Raw genomic sequence first — 18813 nt, 5'->3', positions numbered from 1 at the left:
ATTATTATTACGTTGCGGGCTTTTGGGAAAGCAGAAAGCAGCGTGGGGGCGCTACTGAAACTGAAATTGAAACTGAAACTGAGACTGCGTCTGAGATGGAGACGGAGACTAGACCAGAAAATTACTCAATGTGGCCTTAAGTCTCGAGGCATGGGTAGCTACTATAAATGCCAATGGCTTGTTTGTTGGCTTGCTGGCTTGCTGGCTTGTTGGCTTGTTGGAGTCATCAGCATCATCATTGTAGTTGGCCCAGCTCTTTTTCGGTTTCTACTTTCACTCTCCGTACAAACTAATTTGCTTAGCGCTCTCCATCGTTGCCATCGTTGTTGTTATTGCAGCATTATAATTAAGCTGTTTGACTCTTCGGTGGCACCCCACATTTGCAACGCGTATTGTACAATAATTTGTCCGCTTATTTACAAGCAACAAGCTCGACAGCAATAACAACAATACAACAAAATAATCCAATAAAAAGTGTAACAAGTGATTACGCCGACTAATGCAACTGGGCTTTTAATTGAGATGCATAGCTAGATAGTTGAATGAACAGTCGAACAGCTGCAACAGCGTCTCGAATTTTCAATTAAAAGTAGTATAACAAAACGCAATAATATCAAATAATTATAATAACTGTAATGCAATCATATCTGTTGGGGGATTTTGTATTGAGCAGACAGCGGCGGCGTCCAGTTAAGTTGAGTCAACAACTTGGCTTGTGGTAATACGATCATCTTGCATTCTTTTTGCCAGCTGCGTTTATTACTTAATGCGCTCTTTCTCTGTCTTTCCTTTTGTGTATCCTCTCTCTTTCACTGTTCGCTCTTTCACTGTTGTTTGCTCTGCGTGTTCAAGTGTAAGCTCAGCTCTTTTCGGCGAAAGCCTCGTCTTCACTCGACTCCACTCGACTTGGCTCGTTTGAGCTTCAGCTTCAGTTTCAGCTTGAGCTTGACTTGTGGCATGCTCAGCGCCGGCGTCGCGTGTCAAACGAACGCCGCACTCGAAGCCGGAAAGACGTCGCTTGGCGCATGCGTCGCAGTCGCAAAAGAGTTGAATTTCTTTTTTTGAAATAAATATAAACGCGCCGGAAGATACAACAAGTTACCTCTTCTGTGTGTGTGTTTGTGTTTGTGTGTGTGTAAGTGTTACCGAAAGTGTGCAAAAATCACAATCAAAGCCGGCTAAACATAATGTTGGCAAAATGTCGCAATTTTGGAGCTAAACAAAGCATGGCAATTGTGAGCAATTGTTAACAAGACACCAAGACCATTTTAAAGTTCAACCAGCCAACAACAAGAAACGAGCAAAGAAATCAAATGAAATGAAAATGAAAAGAAAAGAAAGTTGTCGCGTCTGTCTAGGTCGTTGAATTGTGCAAAGTGAAGACTAAACATTACAACATAACCATTTAAGAAATTAGCCAAAAAAAATAGTGTCTTAAGTGAAGACATATTTCTGTGTGACTCATTCAACACAAATCGAAGTTCAGCACGCATTGAGCATTAAAGAGAGGAGACTACGACATTGAGTGGATTATATAATTTACAAGAAACGCACCTAGATGACATGCACAACACGTACGCTACTTTTTGGTTTCCGTGTCCTGTGTGTGTCTCAGCAACTGCAGCTCATCTCAAGCGTAAAGTGTCCTTTCGTGTCGAGTTGTTTGTGCCCCCACCACACACAATCGAAACGTTGGTTGCACAGCATTTTGTGTTTCTTGCACCTGCTGCTACAGTTGAGAGAGTGCAACAGAAGGTGGCACTCTTCACATTTTGCCAGAATTAGCTGACATTTCTTGTTGTAAAATGCCATTGCAGTCTGTCGATGCAGTCTTCGTTTTTAGTGCAGCGCCCTCTGTCGCCTGTTGGCGGCAAATGCAATTTTCTAGTACCCAAAAACATCTCCTTGTGCTTGCTGCTTGCACCATAAAATTTTGGGCAATTACTGTTACAGCTGCTGCTTGCTTATGTGTGTGTTGGTTTCTCTGTCTGTATTTGTGTAATTGCATGAAATTTAAATTTTATATGCGACCAACACATTTGGCATAGTCGCTTTTACAGCATTATGGCCAAAGCATAAATAATAAATTTTGCTGGTTTTCCAGCTGTTGCTCGAACTTCTCCTCCTCTCCATATGCCATTAAATGACGCACACTTGAAGCACTTGCCAAAAAATAGTATTTCGAAACTCTCTTGTGCGTCACAGAGAGATGCGTTTTAAATATAATTTTCAACACGCGACGCTACACACAAAAGTAACCTTGACTCCATTTAAATGCAAATCGAGAAGACGCTAAATGAGAAACGCTTAAAAAAACGCTGGCTTAAATATTTATGGTGAAATTTTTGTTGATTGTGGTTGAAAGCAAACCGATTACAGTTGTAAAATTTGTCAATCAATAACGTGTTTCATTTGCATTATTGGCAACTCTTTTTAGTTTCTTATCGCAAAAGCATCTGTCTTCTTTTGCCATTTTCTTCTGTTGATTTTTTAAGATAAGTATCTTATTTTGCTATTCAAGATCTTAAAAAATATATGCTTATATCAATCAATTTTCATGAAATTCAAAGGCTGTCTTAATCTATTCATTGACAACTTTGAATACACATTCCATTAGTTATTCTATAATTGATTACTTTGATTCAAGATAAATCTCTTGTATAAGAAACTGTATTAATGCCTAATATTTTTGGAGTGTATACTATTAAAAAGATCATATTTAGAGGAAATGGCTTTGCTTATTATAGTTATTGCTACAATTTCCAAAAGCAAAGACTTTTATAGTTGCCGACATTAAACCATTTGTATTAATTAAACTATTTATCATTTTTGATATTTCATGTGGTTTCAAATATAAGAAATGGCTTAAGATTTCCAGCTGGCATACAAAAATGATCAGTTCATTTTATTTTCATCTAACTTCAAGGTTAATAACGAAAACCAAGTGCGCTATGTACTTTATTCAGAGGTCAACACTCTATGTATCTAATCTTTTGGTGCAATCTTATCATCTCAATGGCACATATACCCTGTAAATTCATGAATCTCCATGCAGCTTCAACATGAAGAAATGTTTATGATCTACCTTTAAAGTAAAATACCAGACTGAACATTAAAATTTGAAGGCCTGTCATCGCACTGAGGCAGGCAGCAAGAGCAGCAGCAAAAAGGCGACAAATAAAACTTGACATAATAATATGAATAATTTTTAGCGCCAGTCTCTAGACAGAGAGCAACACAGAGACAAAACAGCTAAAGATTATGGATATGATTATGGAGTGTGTTTGTGTGTGTGTGTTGGGGTAGTCAAGTGTATGATGATGACGATGACGATGAGTCGAGGCGTGTGGCTGCATAAGCACGGCGCAATCATAACAAATGGAATTAAAGAAATGTCGCCGACAGTTTGCCGTTGCTCAGACATCGCAACGAAAACGAGAACGAGCACGTGAGAATTGCATTAATATGAATGCAAATGTTGCCGTTGCCACCGACTAAATCTATAAATTTATGAGCATCTCAAGAGAAATTGCAATTTTTAGCAGTTTGTAGTTGAGTTTTGTTGAGTTGACAGCAAGTTTTTATTATGCTCTTCTCTGTTTCGCAGGCGACGTGCTTTTGAATCGTTCACTTGTTCAGGGGATTTTCCAATTGGAGCAAGTGGTCCCCCGCCTTCCAACAGGCCAGCCAAGACAGCAACCCAAGACATCAAACCAGTCAGCATGCAGTTTCGACAGCACCCGCAAAGTATGCTATGGAAAATTGCATTTCTAATTATCGCATTAGTCGGCGACGTGTCGTGCATAAGAAATGGCGACGGAAATGACGAGTGAGTTGACATTTTCCACCTTAATTTATGCAAATTTCAATGCAAATTTTACCCACTACCTTCCGCAGGCAAAAACACATTTCCGCCAAGCTAAAGAACTTTTTTCCCTCGGAGCCGCTGCCCGACAACAACAACAACAACAATTCCCCACTACCAGCACAGGCATCACAGACCTCGGCACGGGTCACCAACGGTGGCTTTCGACCCTCGCAAATGCTGGAATTCACGCCCTCGGATGTGATGCACGGCGGCACAAAGCGCTATCCGCCCAGTTACCTCGAACCCAACTATAAGCATCATGTGCCCAGCACCTTGGCCAATCTCAGTCCCCAGCAATCGGCCATGGACAAGCAGTTTGCATTTCCCGACGAACCCACAGCGTCGACTTATCACCATAGCTTTGGCGGCTCACAACAAATACCCACGACACCGGTGGTCAGCTATCTGGATCCATTTACACAGCAAAACTATCGCTACACACCCACATCCCCACCGCCCTCAACTCCCTCCTTCATACAGTACCAACGAGAGCAGCCGGTGGAGCAGGGAGATCAGGCCTACACAGTGCAATCCTCGTTGCTTGTGGGCAATCACTCGCCACAACAGCAGCACCAGACACGTCCCGGCCACGTGGAAGACGTCTACTTAAAGCGTCCCGGCTATGTGTTCGATGAGAGTCCATCCTCAGCATATCGTCGTCCTGCAGCCACAACGGCAGCAACAACAACAGCAGCCAAAGCTACTTCGACACATAAAATTTCATACGATTCGCATGATTACCCGCCACCGAGCTATGCCACCCAGCAGACATCCAATTTTGTGCCACAATCGCCACAACCACAAGCACCACGTCCACCCCGGCCAACACCCCCATCCTATAGGCCAACGTACAACCGTCAAGACGTCAATGACAACAGGCCATTAGCAGGGCCATCGATACACGAAGCCTCTTATGCATCGCAGCCGCAATTCTCTTCGCCATCTGCAGCCTCATACCCATCACAGTCATCGTCGTCGTCATCGTCTAATTATGCAAACAACTTTGGTAATTATTTGCAGCGACCCACCGGCTACCCCAGTCAATCGCAGTCCCCTTCCTATGCGTCCAACCCCTCGCACTATCAGTACGAGTCACTGGTAAGACCACAGCAATACCAACAACAACAGCAACAGCAACAACAACAGCAGCAGCAGCAGTATCAGCGACCGGGACACAATTACTACCAGTATCAAATTGGTGAAATACCTCCACAGCAGCAACAGCAACAACAATTCAACTATCGTCCAGCTCCCGCCTATCACCCGCCCACACAATCTACAAATTTAGGAGGAGGCGGAGGAGGAGGAGGTGGTCTGGCTACTTTGGCATCGCTGCTTAGCTCGACACAACAATATGCGCCACAATTTACGAATCTACTTTTGGGTGGCGGCGGTTCAGGGGGAGGTTTCGGCGGTGGCGGAGGTGGTGCTAGCTCTTCGGCCAGCCCATTAGGCAGTCTCTTAGGCGCATTCACGGGACAGCAACAGCATAGCAGACCACCGACCACACAGCTCATTAGAGCACTAGAGAATATCGCACGCAACGACGATTTGCAGTGTGTGCCCAAGGTGCTCTGCCAGATGATTGCCGGTCAAACGTTACGTGGCCAACTGCCCGGATTCATAACATCGCCGGCCATAACCAAGTGAGTATCTTCAGCTCTCTGGCTCTGCTCTAAATAATGTGGCAAGGGCTTTAGTTGTAAGTAAATATTATTAAATTTGCATTTCCCAGCCAAACCCATTGCCCCATTCCTTCGTCATTAACTGGGATTAGACTTCATTATGCAAGTCGATGTGGGCCCAGACCATATTGATTGTTATATTAAATGAGCCACGCTCTGATTGAGACGACAGAGTGAACCTGAGACTCATTCTCATTCTCGTTCTCGTCGCCATCGTCTGTAAATTGATATTGTTTGGCTTTTCCTTGCAAATTGGCATTTACTCAATTAAGTTTTATAAGCAAGGATATAGTCGCAGATAGACAGCTGGGGCCGCATTTGCTTGGCTAATGAGTAGCATAAATATTAAGTGGGATTGGGTTGAAATAGAATAGTCAGGAATACGTGGCAGCTGTCTACCTTTGAAGCAAAGCGAAACGCTTTGGTAAGTAGACAAAGAGATATGTACTTTGTATTTAAGACCTAAGATATGCGGACTTCATTCTATTTTGATCATTTTAAGATATAAACTGCCAATAACAGTCTTACAAAGAAATTGACTAATGGTAAAGATTTTCTTCTTATCTCATCACACTTTCTTATTGACTTGAATTATATTTGTTCGTAATACTTAAAACAGAATTTATTTAAATTTAATCATGCATAAGAACTAATAATACAAAAGTAGATATATTAATGTAGATATATTAATGAACGCTCAGCAACTGAAAGTCTGTTTGACTCTTCCTTTTCATTAGATACATCTTAACATCTTAGACAAACTTCTCTGTTCATTAGCAACAACTTGAACTAATAGCTAAAATATAAAAATTTGATTTCCTTACAATTCCTAATACTATTTTCTATGGACTACTCTCTCCTTCAGTTTCCTTGCCGGTTTCCCAGCTGCCTCGCCAGCTCTTATTTACGGAAGAGCCGCATTGCTTGGCATAAGTGGCGGCGAGCGAAGTTGTGTACGGACTTACGAACAATGCCCCAAGAATGAGGTGAGCTATCAAAAGAGCGTTAAATGATTATTAAAAAACCTCTACTACAACTGCAAACTGAAACTTCTATATTTCTCACCCGACAGATGGAAATCATTCACTATCTGAACAATCATCGCGGCGGCTTTTTTAAGTTCTTCAGCGAACCCGAAGAGCAGACAGCGGAGGCACAGCAAAGTGAATCTGGCGGCGGTTCATTGTTCAGCATTCTCTCGGCACTGACAGGAGGCGGTGGCGGTGGCGGTGTCAGTGGCCTGGGGCAGGTGACGCGCACCACGCCGCGGCCAGTGGCACGACCCACACAAAGACCCAGCACGGACATTGCCGATGGCATTGGCAGCTTCTTTACTCGCGTGCTGTCCGAGTATCTGAATGGTGTGGAGTATGAGCGACGTCGTCGGAGGAGAAGGAGAAGTCTGTTGCCAACGGAAATTAAACGCAGCATTCAGACGAATAATGAACGTTTGATGGCCGTTGATTTTCACGATGAAGAAGATGACTTGGATACACAGACGCCCGTCAAGTTTCAAGACGATGACGAGGCAGAGGCAGCTCAAGCTCACACCGAACTGATTGGTGTGCTACAATTTCCCGAAGATGCCGAGACCGAGGGGCGTATACTGCACTTCAAGGACATTGCTAGTGAAGAGCATCATGTCGATGGTGCCGTGCGATTTCCGGATGCCACGCCGGAAGCCCAAGTTATCCACGACTTTAATCGCAATGCAGCTCAGCGTAAATTGAGATTTCCACAGGAGCAAAGCGAAGGTGAACGACAGGCCAAGCAGCTGCAGCTCACCGAGGGCTGGAGAGCTGTGCTGCCCAATGGATTGGGTGTGGAAGATTATGGTGTAAACAAGCGGCGTGGCAAGCGAATTGTTTTCAAGGATAACAACGAACAGCTGGAAGATCTAGACGAGCGACTGAGAGAGGAACAGGAGGAGGAAGACAGACGTTTAAGAGAAGAAGCGGAGGAGCTGCAGCGTCTAAGAGCAGAAGAGGAGGAAAGGCAACGCCTTAGAGCAGAGGAAGAGGAGCAGCAGCGTCTAAGAGAAGAGGCGGAGGAGGACAGACGTCAAAGAGCTGAAGAAGAGGAAGAAAGTCGTCAAAGGGAATACCAACTGCGAGAGAGAGAACTGAGGAATCTGCAACTGCAAGAGGAGCAAAGAAAACAGCAGCACACCCCAATCAATGCTCTTTACGAGCAGGCAGCTCCTCCACAACGTGGTGCTCGTGTCATTTTCCCCGATCACTATGAACGTCACATACGCCGTGGAAAGATCCTGAATAAGCCAACTTATGCGCCCAGCTATGACTACCACAATGAAGTGCGACCTGAGGAGCATGAGCAACAGCTGGTGGTCAGCGATGAGCATAGACCGACCTACTATCGTATAGAGACCGCAGAATATCAAGCCAATAATCTAGGGCAGAACTTTATGAACTACGGCGAATATATACCAGAAAATACAGCGTCTTATATGCCAGGAAATACAGCGTCTTATATGCCAGGAAATACAGCTTCTTATATGACAGGGAATACTGTGCGTTTTGTCGAATCTCTCGATAGACCTCAATATAATGCACACTACAACTACCCGAATACGAACTATATCAGCGATAATCGCTACAGCAGCGCATATCAGGCCAGTTCTACACGCAGACCTAAGCACGAGGATGATAAAAACATCTACATAAATAATTCACAAGGTGTTACAGAATACTATATAAGACCGGATGGACGTAAAGTCTATTTGGCTAGCGGTTGAATGAAGAGAGGCTGTTTTGTTCGCTTTAGCTTTAAGTCTGTAAATAATTGTTAGCCCCAAAATATTTATTAAATGCGTACCTTTTAGTTAATATATAAAAGAAAAGCGTGCTCTTTAAATTCTGGGCAACAAATCAACAAGTTAGACGACCAACTGAAATATGCAAAAGAAATTGCACATAAATCTAGCTGCAAAACGGCGTCACTTTTGAAAAATTAAATGTGATCAACGGGGGAAAACAACAGTAGCAACAACAAGAAAATGCAAAAACCAACACACAATTTCAGCTTCTTTTTTTTGACAGCGCGCGTTTTTTCCCCAAATGGGACTCGCTTTTCTCTCTCGCAACTGAACCAAATCACACAAAAATGCAAAGTGCAAAAAGTGCAGTATACTTTTGTGCGCCTGACGCAGGGTTGCCAACGTCACCAAAGCTCAAAGCAGCGTTTGCTGTTGCTGTCGTGGTCGTTGTCGTTGCTGTCTGTCGCATCGTTTTATTTACAGCACTCGCTTGGGGAACGACACTGAGGACAGTGCCTGCAAAACATATGCAGCGAGTTAATAAATAAAGGGAGTTTAAAGCTGGGGTAAGGGTAAGGCTAGGAGACAGTGTGTACGTGGTTAGAGTTGTGTATTTTACCCAAAAGCTCTAGCTGCATCACTTGTAGCGAAGCAAACGAAAGCCGAAAAAACAAGCAGTGCATAAAGAACAATGAGTGAGTGAGGAATATTGACTATAAGATACTTTAGAAATAAAGGGATTAAACAATATAAACTTTAAAAACATATATTTATATTAAGAAGGCAGTTGAGAGATTATACACTACAGATTATTGAAGATTCAAGATTATACTATATATTTATTTTCTACTGAATCAATTAAAGATAATGGAAGGAATTTTCAGTTATGCTCTCCGAAAAGTCAGTGCAAAAAAAAATACTCGAAATGTATATAAATTTAATTTTTCTAATACTTACATTTAAAAATTTGAATGGAATAAGATTTAATGAATGTTTTCTAATAAATGCGATACAAAAAACAATCCTGAATGAAACACTATACAATTTTTTTTCTTCTTCAAATCATTATTAATGTTATTATTAGCTCATTATTACATTTAAAATATTTTAGATGCAAACTACACTTACAATTCAACACACCCCATATACTCCACATTACAGGGTATGCTCCATGGAGTCTGAGCTTAATGCCTTGCGTCAACAATTGGTGCGCGCCGCTGCAAAGTATGCAACCGTTTGCCGCTTTTTTCATGTTGCATGCTTTTTGGCGTATCAATTTTTGTTTGCACCAGAAAAATTTGTGGTATGCAGCGTGAGTGATAAAAGGGGGTAAAAAGTGCATTGTCCGAGCAGTGAAACAAATGAAACTTCGAACTGGACGCCGAATTCAAGGGAATGGGCAGACAGTCAAGGAGTGCAGACGACTCCAATGGATGGATGGATGGATGGAATCTGCTTTTAAAAGCGCAGACATGACACGGCATCGACACACAGCATTTTCAAATGATTTTTGTTTATTTATTTGCTTATGCTTCACATGCAGATACATAGAGAAACACATACACTTACTTTACTTATAAGACTGACTAAGCCTATGCTGTCTGTTGTTTAAATTAGAATCCCCAACTAACAGTACGGAATGAATGTGAATGAAGAGATAGACAGAAAGTTGTGCTGAAAGAAAGATGTTCGTGCAGTTGACTGACTGACTGACTGACTGACTACCCGCCCCTATATACGAGTATGTATTACGATTTTTAATCCATTTGCACTTCTTAGCGCGGCTGCGGAGGCGGCAGTGGTCCAGTGCCTGGACATGGCATCCGCTTGGCCAGGTGCTTGCACAGCGGCACATCTCGCACAGCGTCGCCGATGAAGAGCGAGAGCAGATACCATTGTTTCATGCCGCCGCTTGATTGCACTTTGTAGTTCCTGAGTTGTGTTCAAGGTTGAGTTCCGTGGGGGGCAGTCCAAAGAGATGTTCAGCATCGTCATCATCATCATCATCATCATCATCATCAGAGAGGCACAATAGTCGAGGCAACGAAAGCGGATTACAAAAATAATTACTTATAAGTAGCGAGTAAAACATATACATATTTACTATACAAAAAGCTCTCTTCACTTCACTCCTTCACCGACCATCACCCATTACCCAGAACCCAAAGGCTTGTCATGCTTGAGGGGCATATTAAAAACAAAAGTAATTTGCGCTTTACTACGAGACTGGAACGAGCCATCTTTCGCATTTGTGAGTTTTTAAAGCATTAAGAATATGGGTTTTGGTTAGTGCTACTAATGGCAGCTAATGTTTATAAGTATTGTATGTAAGTACGCAAAGGAAATTGTTAATTTTATAAGTAATAATAATAAGCAAAAAACAAAGCTTCAAAACGTATACCAACAAAACCATCAAAGTTTTCTCGAAATAATGCCAAATTACCTTATGTTTAAATAAATTTCAAATTATTACAACTAAAACAGTAATTTTATGTATTATGTACAATATATAGTTTTTTTGTGGTTATCTTATTAAAAATAAGTGTTTTTAGCAAGCTAAAATTAACTTACAATCAATTACGAATTTAATATGTTTTTGTGGTAAATGGAAAACTTGCTAACGTAAGCTAAAACTCATTTACAATCAATTACAAATGCAAAAGCCAATTTCTTGAAATTTTTAAATTGAAAAAATTGCCAAGAAAGGCAGGTTTATCATAAATATGGTACAATGAATAGATGAAAACTTTTATTTAAAAGGAAATTGCATTGGCTTTTGCAGCAGCTGAGTTCATTTAATTTGTTGCTGATTACTTTGTGGTAGTCTCTGGTGTCTCCAGTCGGAGTAACACCTTTTTGGTCAGCAAATTTCACACGTCTGCAGTGGGATAATTTAATCAGCACAGTAACGAACACATCTGCAGTGCCCTGGAGCTCAGCTTGGACAGCAAAGGGTAACATGAATATACAAGATAAGAGTGATTGACGAAGATATACCCTATGCATACTCTTAAGTATAAAATATTATATATATTCATGCACATTTTACTAACAATTGTTGAATTTATAATGCTTTCTGCATTCCTTTCTAATAGGTATAAAAAAGGTGCAGCAGCATCAAAAATGTAACTGACCAATGCAGAAACGAAACAGAAAACTACCGAGTTGAGTTGAATTGAAGTGTTCCCCTTTGTGTGCTTGCATAAATTTAATCAAAAACTTTAATCATATTTTATTATTACAAAACACGACGTGGGCAAACGAACAAAACTTCTTCTAATGCCAATTACATTTGCAGCGCAACGAAAACTAAACAAAAACGACAAAGAGAGGGAGAGAGTAGGATGGAAATGGAAATGGAGAGAAACCAAATGGACAGACATGGAGCACATTTCAAAAATAATTTTGAATATTTGCACTTGACACGTTGGGGCTAGCACTTGGGTTTCTCTAGCTCTCTCTCTCTTGCTCACTCTCTGTCTGAACCCGGTCAGAGGCCAAGAGCGAGCCGAAGCACAAGGAAAACTTTGAGTGTTGAAAATTTTGCATGTTAAGTGTGAAAATGTCAGTTGCATGTGAGGCGAGCATACGATATGACACAATATTAAATGAAATTTACAACAATGACCGCCTCTGACTCTGACTCCGACTCTGTGTGGTTATGAATGCCAAATGTTGCGCATACGACACGTATGCCATAGATTTCTATGCAAAAGCTTTCTGTTTGTGTCTTCAAGTTATCTTTTGTTTGGCCAAAAAACAAACAAGAATTTCATTTGCACCAAAATAGTTTAGCAAATAAAGAAATATGAACTATCAGTGACCACAGAGCAAATAGGATTCACAGAACTTTTTCCATTGTTTTATTGCATAAGTTCCAATAAAAAGGGAGGAAAGACTAGCATCAACAGCGGGAGAGAATTAATTATGAATCACAGTGTTGAACGACGGGTGATTGTGACTAAAGAAGCAGAAAGAGAAACAGAAGCAGAATTGAAATATAAAAATCAAAGCGGAAAAGAATAATTTCCTCAACTTGCAGCACACGACTTGCATGACATTACCATGACAATGGCGAATGAGAGGGCAACTAACTCATCAGGAACTTGTGGAAATTTATGTAAACTTACAAATTGAAATCCAAAGCCAAAGTCAGAGCCAAATGCAGCAATGACATGCACATTTAAACCGACATGAAGAAGAAAGCGAAGGATGGCAGAAAAACATTAAATTATGCGCAGATGAGTTAGCATTACCAATGACAATGAGCAAAAGGGCGGCACAACGAGAATGGGAGAGAGATATAAAAATTGATTGGAAAACATTTTGGAAGCTAAAAACAAGTCATTCATTTGCCAAATGACAACAACAGCAGCACCAAATTGCAACGTAGCAATAACGAATGCAATCTCTGAGACACTCCAATGGCAAGACACCGAAATGGGAGAGCAAAAATAGAAAAAAAGAAATAGCAACACAAAAGTTCAAGTTGCGAGATGCGAGTTGAATGCGAAGCCATAAAGTCAGCGTTCCACTTGAACAAGAAATGGCAAAGTAAAATAAACAGACAGACATTGGGACACAATGGGTCGTATGAGCCATTTTTAAATGAAATAACTTTGATTGAAAGGGATGGAAAACGTGCAATGGCAAGGTAAAATTTAAGATGCCTTTTACCAAAAGTGTATGCGGAATTCTCAATTGAAAACTTGAGTAGTATACGTTACGTTCAGATATGTAAATGTATTGTAAGCTAGTGCGTATGCGTAATTTGTTAATATTATACTAACTGATGAAATGACAAAGCATTTTTTGACCAAGCTATGCAAGAAGCAAAACATGAACTAAAATATTTTAATGAGAAATTAAACTGTGCTGTACAGCGATGCGTATGCGTGATGTGGTTTTGATTAACTAGTCTAGACAAAATGATCTTGGGAATTTGTTTAGCGACTCTTAATTTCACGGTGATATTCAACTCATAAACTTAATTAAGAGATGACCTTGCTTGGTTAAAGAAATGCACTGAAATTATATTTAATCTTACTATTATTAAGTATACGATATGTTGTATTCGTAATGTGGGTAAAAAGTATTTCTTTCCCGTACCAACACCTCCAAGCAACAGATATACTTTATATCAAACTAGAACATACCTCAGCACCTCCTCCCAGGGTGCATGTGGTGCAGCATTGCCATCGCCTAGCGGACGTCGCTGGCTGCCAGGACGTGAGGCATGCACACGGCAAGGCTCCTCCAGAATGCAAGCCCTTGGTCCAAACTCACGCAAGATCTCCTTCTGAGCCAACTCGGCGTCCAAGGAGAGCGGATGGCTGGCATCGCGTCTGCTGCGAGAACGATAAGTGCCTGCAAAATAAAATGTAAATGTATTTTTTGTTGATGCCAGAGTTTAACGAGTTTGTGTTTGAGTTGTGTTTGCCCAAGACAATAATGCGAAATTCAGCGTCAGCTGTTGTGCAATGTCTTTGGCGTTGTTAAAGTGCAATGCGCCTGTGTGTTGGTATTTCCCGCTCAGCGACTCTTGTGTTTTGGTTTTACCCGCACGTAAACTGATTACCAACTACACTACATACACGCATGCATGGCCAGCCGCTGTCTAACAACTTGACTCGGTGTGACTTCATCTGGCAACTCGTCATCTGGCATAGTAAGTAGTTGTTGTAGTTGTCGACAGCCTTGACCCCATTTCGGCTTTGGCTTGGTTAAGTGGACGTGCACGATGCCGAAGCCGCTGCCGACAACGGCAACGATCAGCGATAAGCGACAATTTGAGCAGACACATTTTTTTAGGTCTGGTTTTCAGTAAGTATTTTGTCAACACAATAAAATGCTGATAAAAACTTTTTCTCACTATTCAATTCAGTAATTTATGCACTTTCACTTATTGAAAAGAAATTAAATTCATAATTAAAAGCGCTGCGTCATGCCCAACATATTTTCACTTCAACAAAACTTACTTGGACTCAGGGAGTAGGCCAACTTTTTGGCAAACTGCGACAAACGCACCGAGAGCACAATCACCGGGAAACCAACTAGTTGCACAGGCAATTCGAATAAAGGATCCTGAGACTGGGCCAAACCCTCCTCGATGAATTCCGAGAGCAAAACGAGGAGCACATAGAGCGTGGGCAGCGCCGACAAGGTGCAAATGTAGCGTAGATTCATGGCTTACAAGAAACTGTCTTTTTCGGCCGAGGAGGAGGCAAGGCAACTTGGTGCGTTTAAAGTCTTTGACTGACTGACGCGACTTGGTAACGCGACGAGCCGCCAAAGCGCAGCAAACAAAAAAACTAAACCAAAAAGGCAATGCAGAGGAGAGTTAAAAGAGAGAGCCGTAGAGAGAGAGAGATGACAAAAGCAAAGTGTGAGAGGGAAACCGTGTGTAGAGTTGGCGGCCAAGTTTGTTTTGCATTTTGACCAAGTTTCGTCGTCGCGGAAGCAAAAGAAGCCAAAGACAAGTGAAAGTGAGGCAATATGGCCAAAGCGGAGGGCGCCAAGATCCGAGCCTACTTACGAACTGCACACTTGCATACCAGTTGGCCAAAAATACAAAACAAAACACAACAAAGCACTAACCAAAAAGTGGCCAAACCACCTGCTCAGCTGTTTGCCCAGTCACCAAACTGAGTCTCTCTCTCTCTCTCTCGGTCTCTGTAATAACAATCTTCTCCTCTCTTTCTCACTGCAATAACAGTCTTCTTCTCTGTCTCTCGCGCTTTTTGTTTTAGTTGTAATTATGAAAAGTTATGAAATTTTCCATGTTATAGGGGCCGTTACTTTTGCACTTGCGATTTCCTTTTGGCGTGTCTGGTATGCGTTACAGTTGGTTTTGCATATCAATTACTCAATCCGCGCTTGTTATAAACCACAATTCAGCCAGACTTTGTGTTTCCGTTAGCTGTTTTAGCTGTTAAACGATCTGCTAATGTGCGAGTCTCTAACTAACACAGATCAGATACTACTAACACCTTAGTCAGCGCCCATTAAAAGTTAGCTGTTGGCGCAAACAATTTTCACGCTGCATAACTAATTAAAGAATCTCAACTATGCTTATCTACATATGCGCATATTAATTGAGTTCTAGCTGCAAAATAATAGTTTTGTATATAGGTCAAACTCATGCAAACAATTTCAAGTCAAAGCTTCATAAAAATATCATTACAATCATTCAATACTTCTTCATTGTTACACGTGAATTCAATCACATTATAGCCAACATATTTGGGAATTTATTAAATTTAAACTTAATTATCTTTACAAGCTATAAAAATGTTCTTAAATTAACTTCTTAGCCACAAATTTACTTCACTTTTAATTGTACAGCTCTTTAAAAGTGATTAACTATTGGTTGACGTTACAGAAAATATAATTTATTATTGTTTTAATTTCTTTGAATTCAATTATTTATTTGTACTTCAGTTATTTATTAAATCATAAACGGCATAGTTGTTAGTTTAGTTTTCATTGCACAACAGCTTGCAAATTAATTTAGATTAATTACCTTTGCAAGTAATATCAATTTTTATGCAATTGATTAAATAAGTGATTAATTGAACAGCTAAAATAGCTAAAATAAAAAGCAAGTCACAGTAGTTACCAAAATTGAATTAGTTTATTTTTTAAAAATAATAATCCGACAGGTGGAAAATCTAGATTTTGTTGCTTAACCTAATTTATAACACCTTTAATATAAAAGTAGATTTGCGAAATTAATTACCTACATTTTAAACCATAATTTACTACTGTTTAAACAAAGTTGTTTGTATCTCATATATACTAGCTTATTTATTTCTGCTCATAGTTGCTTTCACACTAATTTACGAGTTAAATTTGGGAGCTAAGGAAATAAAATACAGATGCCTAGATAACAATGTGCAATCTTTTATTTATTGCACTAGCCAAAAGAAGCAACAAGGTAAAGCTGTTGCCATATGGCGAGTAAATAAAAAACTGATCGCGCATTTCAACACTATTCGATGAATTTTATTTGCTTGACAACTTAACACAATTTGCGTATAATTTTTGGATATTGTTTGCATAAACAATTGCCAGTTGCGTGGTCTTTGGAGCACGTGTCGTTGACCACGCTTATAGTTCCAAAGCAACCACAAAACCTTAAACTTAATCATAGAAAATAAGCTTTGCTTCGACCATCAATTTCAAGTCAATTTGAGAGTACAAATTGCTAGAACAATTGCATAAATCTGACACAGTTTACACAGAGTGCAATTGATTAATGAGCAGCATTGAGTGGAGCACAGTTAGCCAGACAATTGAGACCACTAACTGACCATGGCCAGAACCGATGCAAAGCTCGCGCCAACAGTCGGTCGAGTCAGTCGATTATAAGCCAAGACCTGACCACAGCGAGTTGAACAGTTGATCAGTTGGTTGATTGCGCAAGACGGCGCCTACAATCAAGTAAAGAGAGAGAGGGAGATTTAGAGATAGAGATAGAAAAAGAGAGCGCGACTAACTTGGCTTACATTTCGACATTGTTTTCTTTTGTGCAGCCCGTTGCAATATGGGTTGGGAGCGGCAGCATTGTTATAATTGTTGTTGTTACTGTTGTTGCCGTTGTTTGACTGCGCGTAATTTTCATGTTTTTCCAGTTGGTGGCGGCACTTGTTGCACGTTGCACGTTCGTTTTGGTTACACGCTCGCAGGCCCGGATTCAAGTGGCACAAACCGGGATAGAGAGAGAGTGTGTGTGTGCTCTAAGTACTTGTCTTCCTTTTTGGTAAGTGCAATGCGGAAGAAATGTTAGGCAACCCAAAAGCTGACAAATTGATAGAAGTTTGAGTTTGAGTGCCGGCAACAACAGGCACAAAGCGTCATGTAACAAGTACCAAGTAATCTATGTCGTATAAAGTAGACATTGCAGACACAGAGATTGCACAACAAACAGGTCGACCCGTCGAAAACGTCAGGCCAAAAACTAACTAACACTAATAGTGTTTTGGGGAACTCTATCACCAAATTGGGGCGACTCAAAACAATAAAAGTGCGCCCCGATGCCAAAGCTTGGTGTCCGCTTTTGGCACGCAACAAGCGTAACAGCTGGCAAACTGACCCAATTCCATTCATATTACAAATTGTTTACTTTTATTGTTTTTGTTAAGCCATCCAATGAAGGTAAAACCAAAAACCAAAAAAAAAAAAAAGAAATAAATGCGTTTACTTTATTGCGTCTATTATTTTATTTTTTACTTTTTTTCTTTGCAAAATTCCCCCCATCGAAGAGTGCCGGCTGGACTTGTTAATTATTTGCGAGCCATGGATTTATAGTGTATTTATCGTGGTCGCATCGCAATCGATCACACACAAAAGCCTTCAAAACAAATCAAAACACAGCCACGTGTCGTTGACTGATTTATGTTATTTGGATGTTGAAATCGAAAGAATGTTTACCTAATCAAGTTGTTTACTTTCTAGCATTGTTGTCCCCTTTTTATTGTTTAACAAATTTAATTAGCCATTAGATATGTCTGTCATAAACCCGCCATCATTTCGCTCAAAACTCTTCTCGTTTCATGTGTGTGGCAATTCGTACGCGCTCGTCATGCTCAATGAGGCAATCGGCAACGGCAACGGCAATCAGCAAATCGACAATCGACAATCGGCGAAAATAAATATTGAACTTAGATTTAGTATCTTTTCTGATGGTTTTGTTGCTTGTGAGGTGTGCAATGTCAGTGAACATTCCCAAGCGAGCCAATTTGCATACAAAGTGTTTGCTCAAATTTATTGTGCGACGCAATTTCTCAGCGCGCCCGAAAGTATGCAACACAAATTTTACACTTTGAATTGCCAAAAAAATATGAATTTGCGTAGCGGTTACGGGGAGTTATTAATTGTTATGAATGAGAGAAATAAACTATTGACGAACCTCACAAGTCTTTTAAATGTTGAACAATCAGCAAGATTGATTGCAGTGCATTAATAGTAATAATGTTATTAACAATATTTAAATATTTGAAGTCGAAATACGAATTTCAATTGCTACTCCACAACTATACAAAAATGTATTGAGTTAATTTAATACAAAAATCATATTTCAAGATCAATAAAAAACACAAAGATCAGACCAATTTGTTAATGGAGTAAAGAAATAAATGTTTTTCAATCCATACGAAATAATGAGAAATAAGCTAATTACAATTACTATTCTGAAACTCCTTATAACCATATATAAACTTTAATTTATTCTAAAGATTATTTTAAAAATCAGTCACTTTAATCAGCAAGATTGATTGCAATTCTTGGATATTAAAAATGTTATTAAACATATTTAACTAGTTAAGGGAAAAAAACAAACTTCAATTACTATTCCACAACTCTACAAAAACGTATTGAATTTAACTTATAAAAAAAGTGATTTTAATTTCAATTTTAAAAACCTTTTTTAACTAAAACTAATATATTAAATAATATTCCATTCATAGTGCTCTGTAAATTCGCAA

At 40.1% G+C, this 18813-nt stretch overlaps 2 protein-coding genes across 3 annotated transcripts; one reads left to right on the top strand and one right to left on the bottom strand.

Moving 5' to 3' along the window:
- The first annotated feature begins 972 nt into the window (after positions 1 to 972).
- On the top strand, positions 973 to 8597 carry LOC133843848 (uncharacterized). 2 transcript variants are annotated; one of them, XM_062277587.1, is made up of 5 exons: positions 973 to 1133; positions 3608 to 3829; positions 3898 to 5514; positions 6419 to 6539; positions 6626 to 8597. In XM_062277587.1, exons 2-5 carry the CDS (start codon positions 3723 to 3725, stop codon positions 8306 to 8308), a joined length of 3528 nt encoding a protein of 1175 aa, XP_062133571.1. In that variant the 5' UTR covers positions 973 to 1133; positions 3608 to 3722; the 3' UTR covers positions 8309 to 8597. The 2 variants fall into 2 exon arrangements, with proteins under 2 accessions (XP_062133571.1, XP_062133570.1); XM_062277586.1 differs by having other exon boundaries at positions 973 to 1139.
- An 896-nt stretch (positions 8598 to 9493) lies between these two features.
- On the bottom strand, positions 9494 to 14727 carry LOC133844608 (uncharacterized). The gene is made up of 3 exons (XM_062278683.1): positions 14308 to 14727; positions 13486 to 13696; positions 9494 to 10261 (listed from the first exon to the last, which is right to left on the bottom strand). Exons 1-3 carry the CDS (start codon positions 14513 to 14515, stop codon positions 10105 to 10107), a joined length of 576 nt encoding a protein of 191 aa, XP_062134667.1. The 5' UTR covers positions 14516 to 14727; the 3' UTR covers positions 9494 to 10104.
- Between the last annotated feature and the right edge of the window lie 4086 nt (positions 14728 to 18813).

Source organism: Drosophila sulfurigaster, chromosome 3 (genome assembly GCF_023558435.1).
Source record: "Drosophila sulfurigaster albostrigata strain 15112-1811.04 chromosome 3, ASM2355843v2, whole genome shotgun sequence".
Lineage (NCBI taxonomy): Eukaryota > Metazoa > Arthropoda > Insecta > Diptera > Drosophilidae > Drosophila > Drosophila sulfurigaster.
The sequence above is the reverse complement of the archived record's forward strand: the minus strand, read 5'-3'. Positions and strand labels throughout refer to the sequence as shown.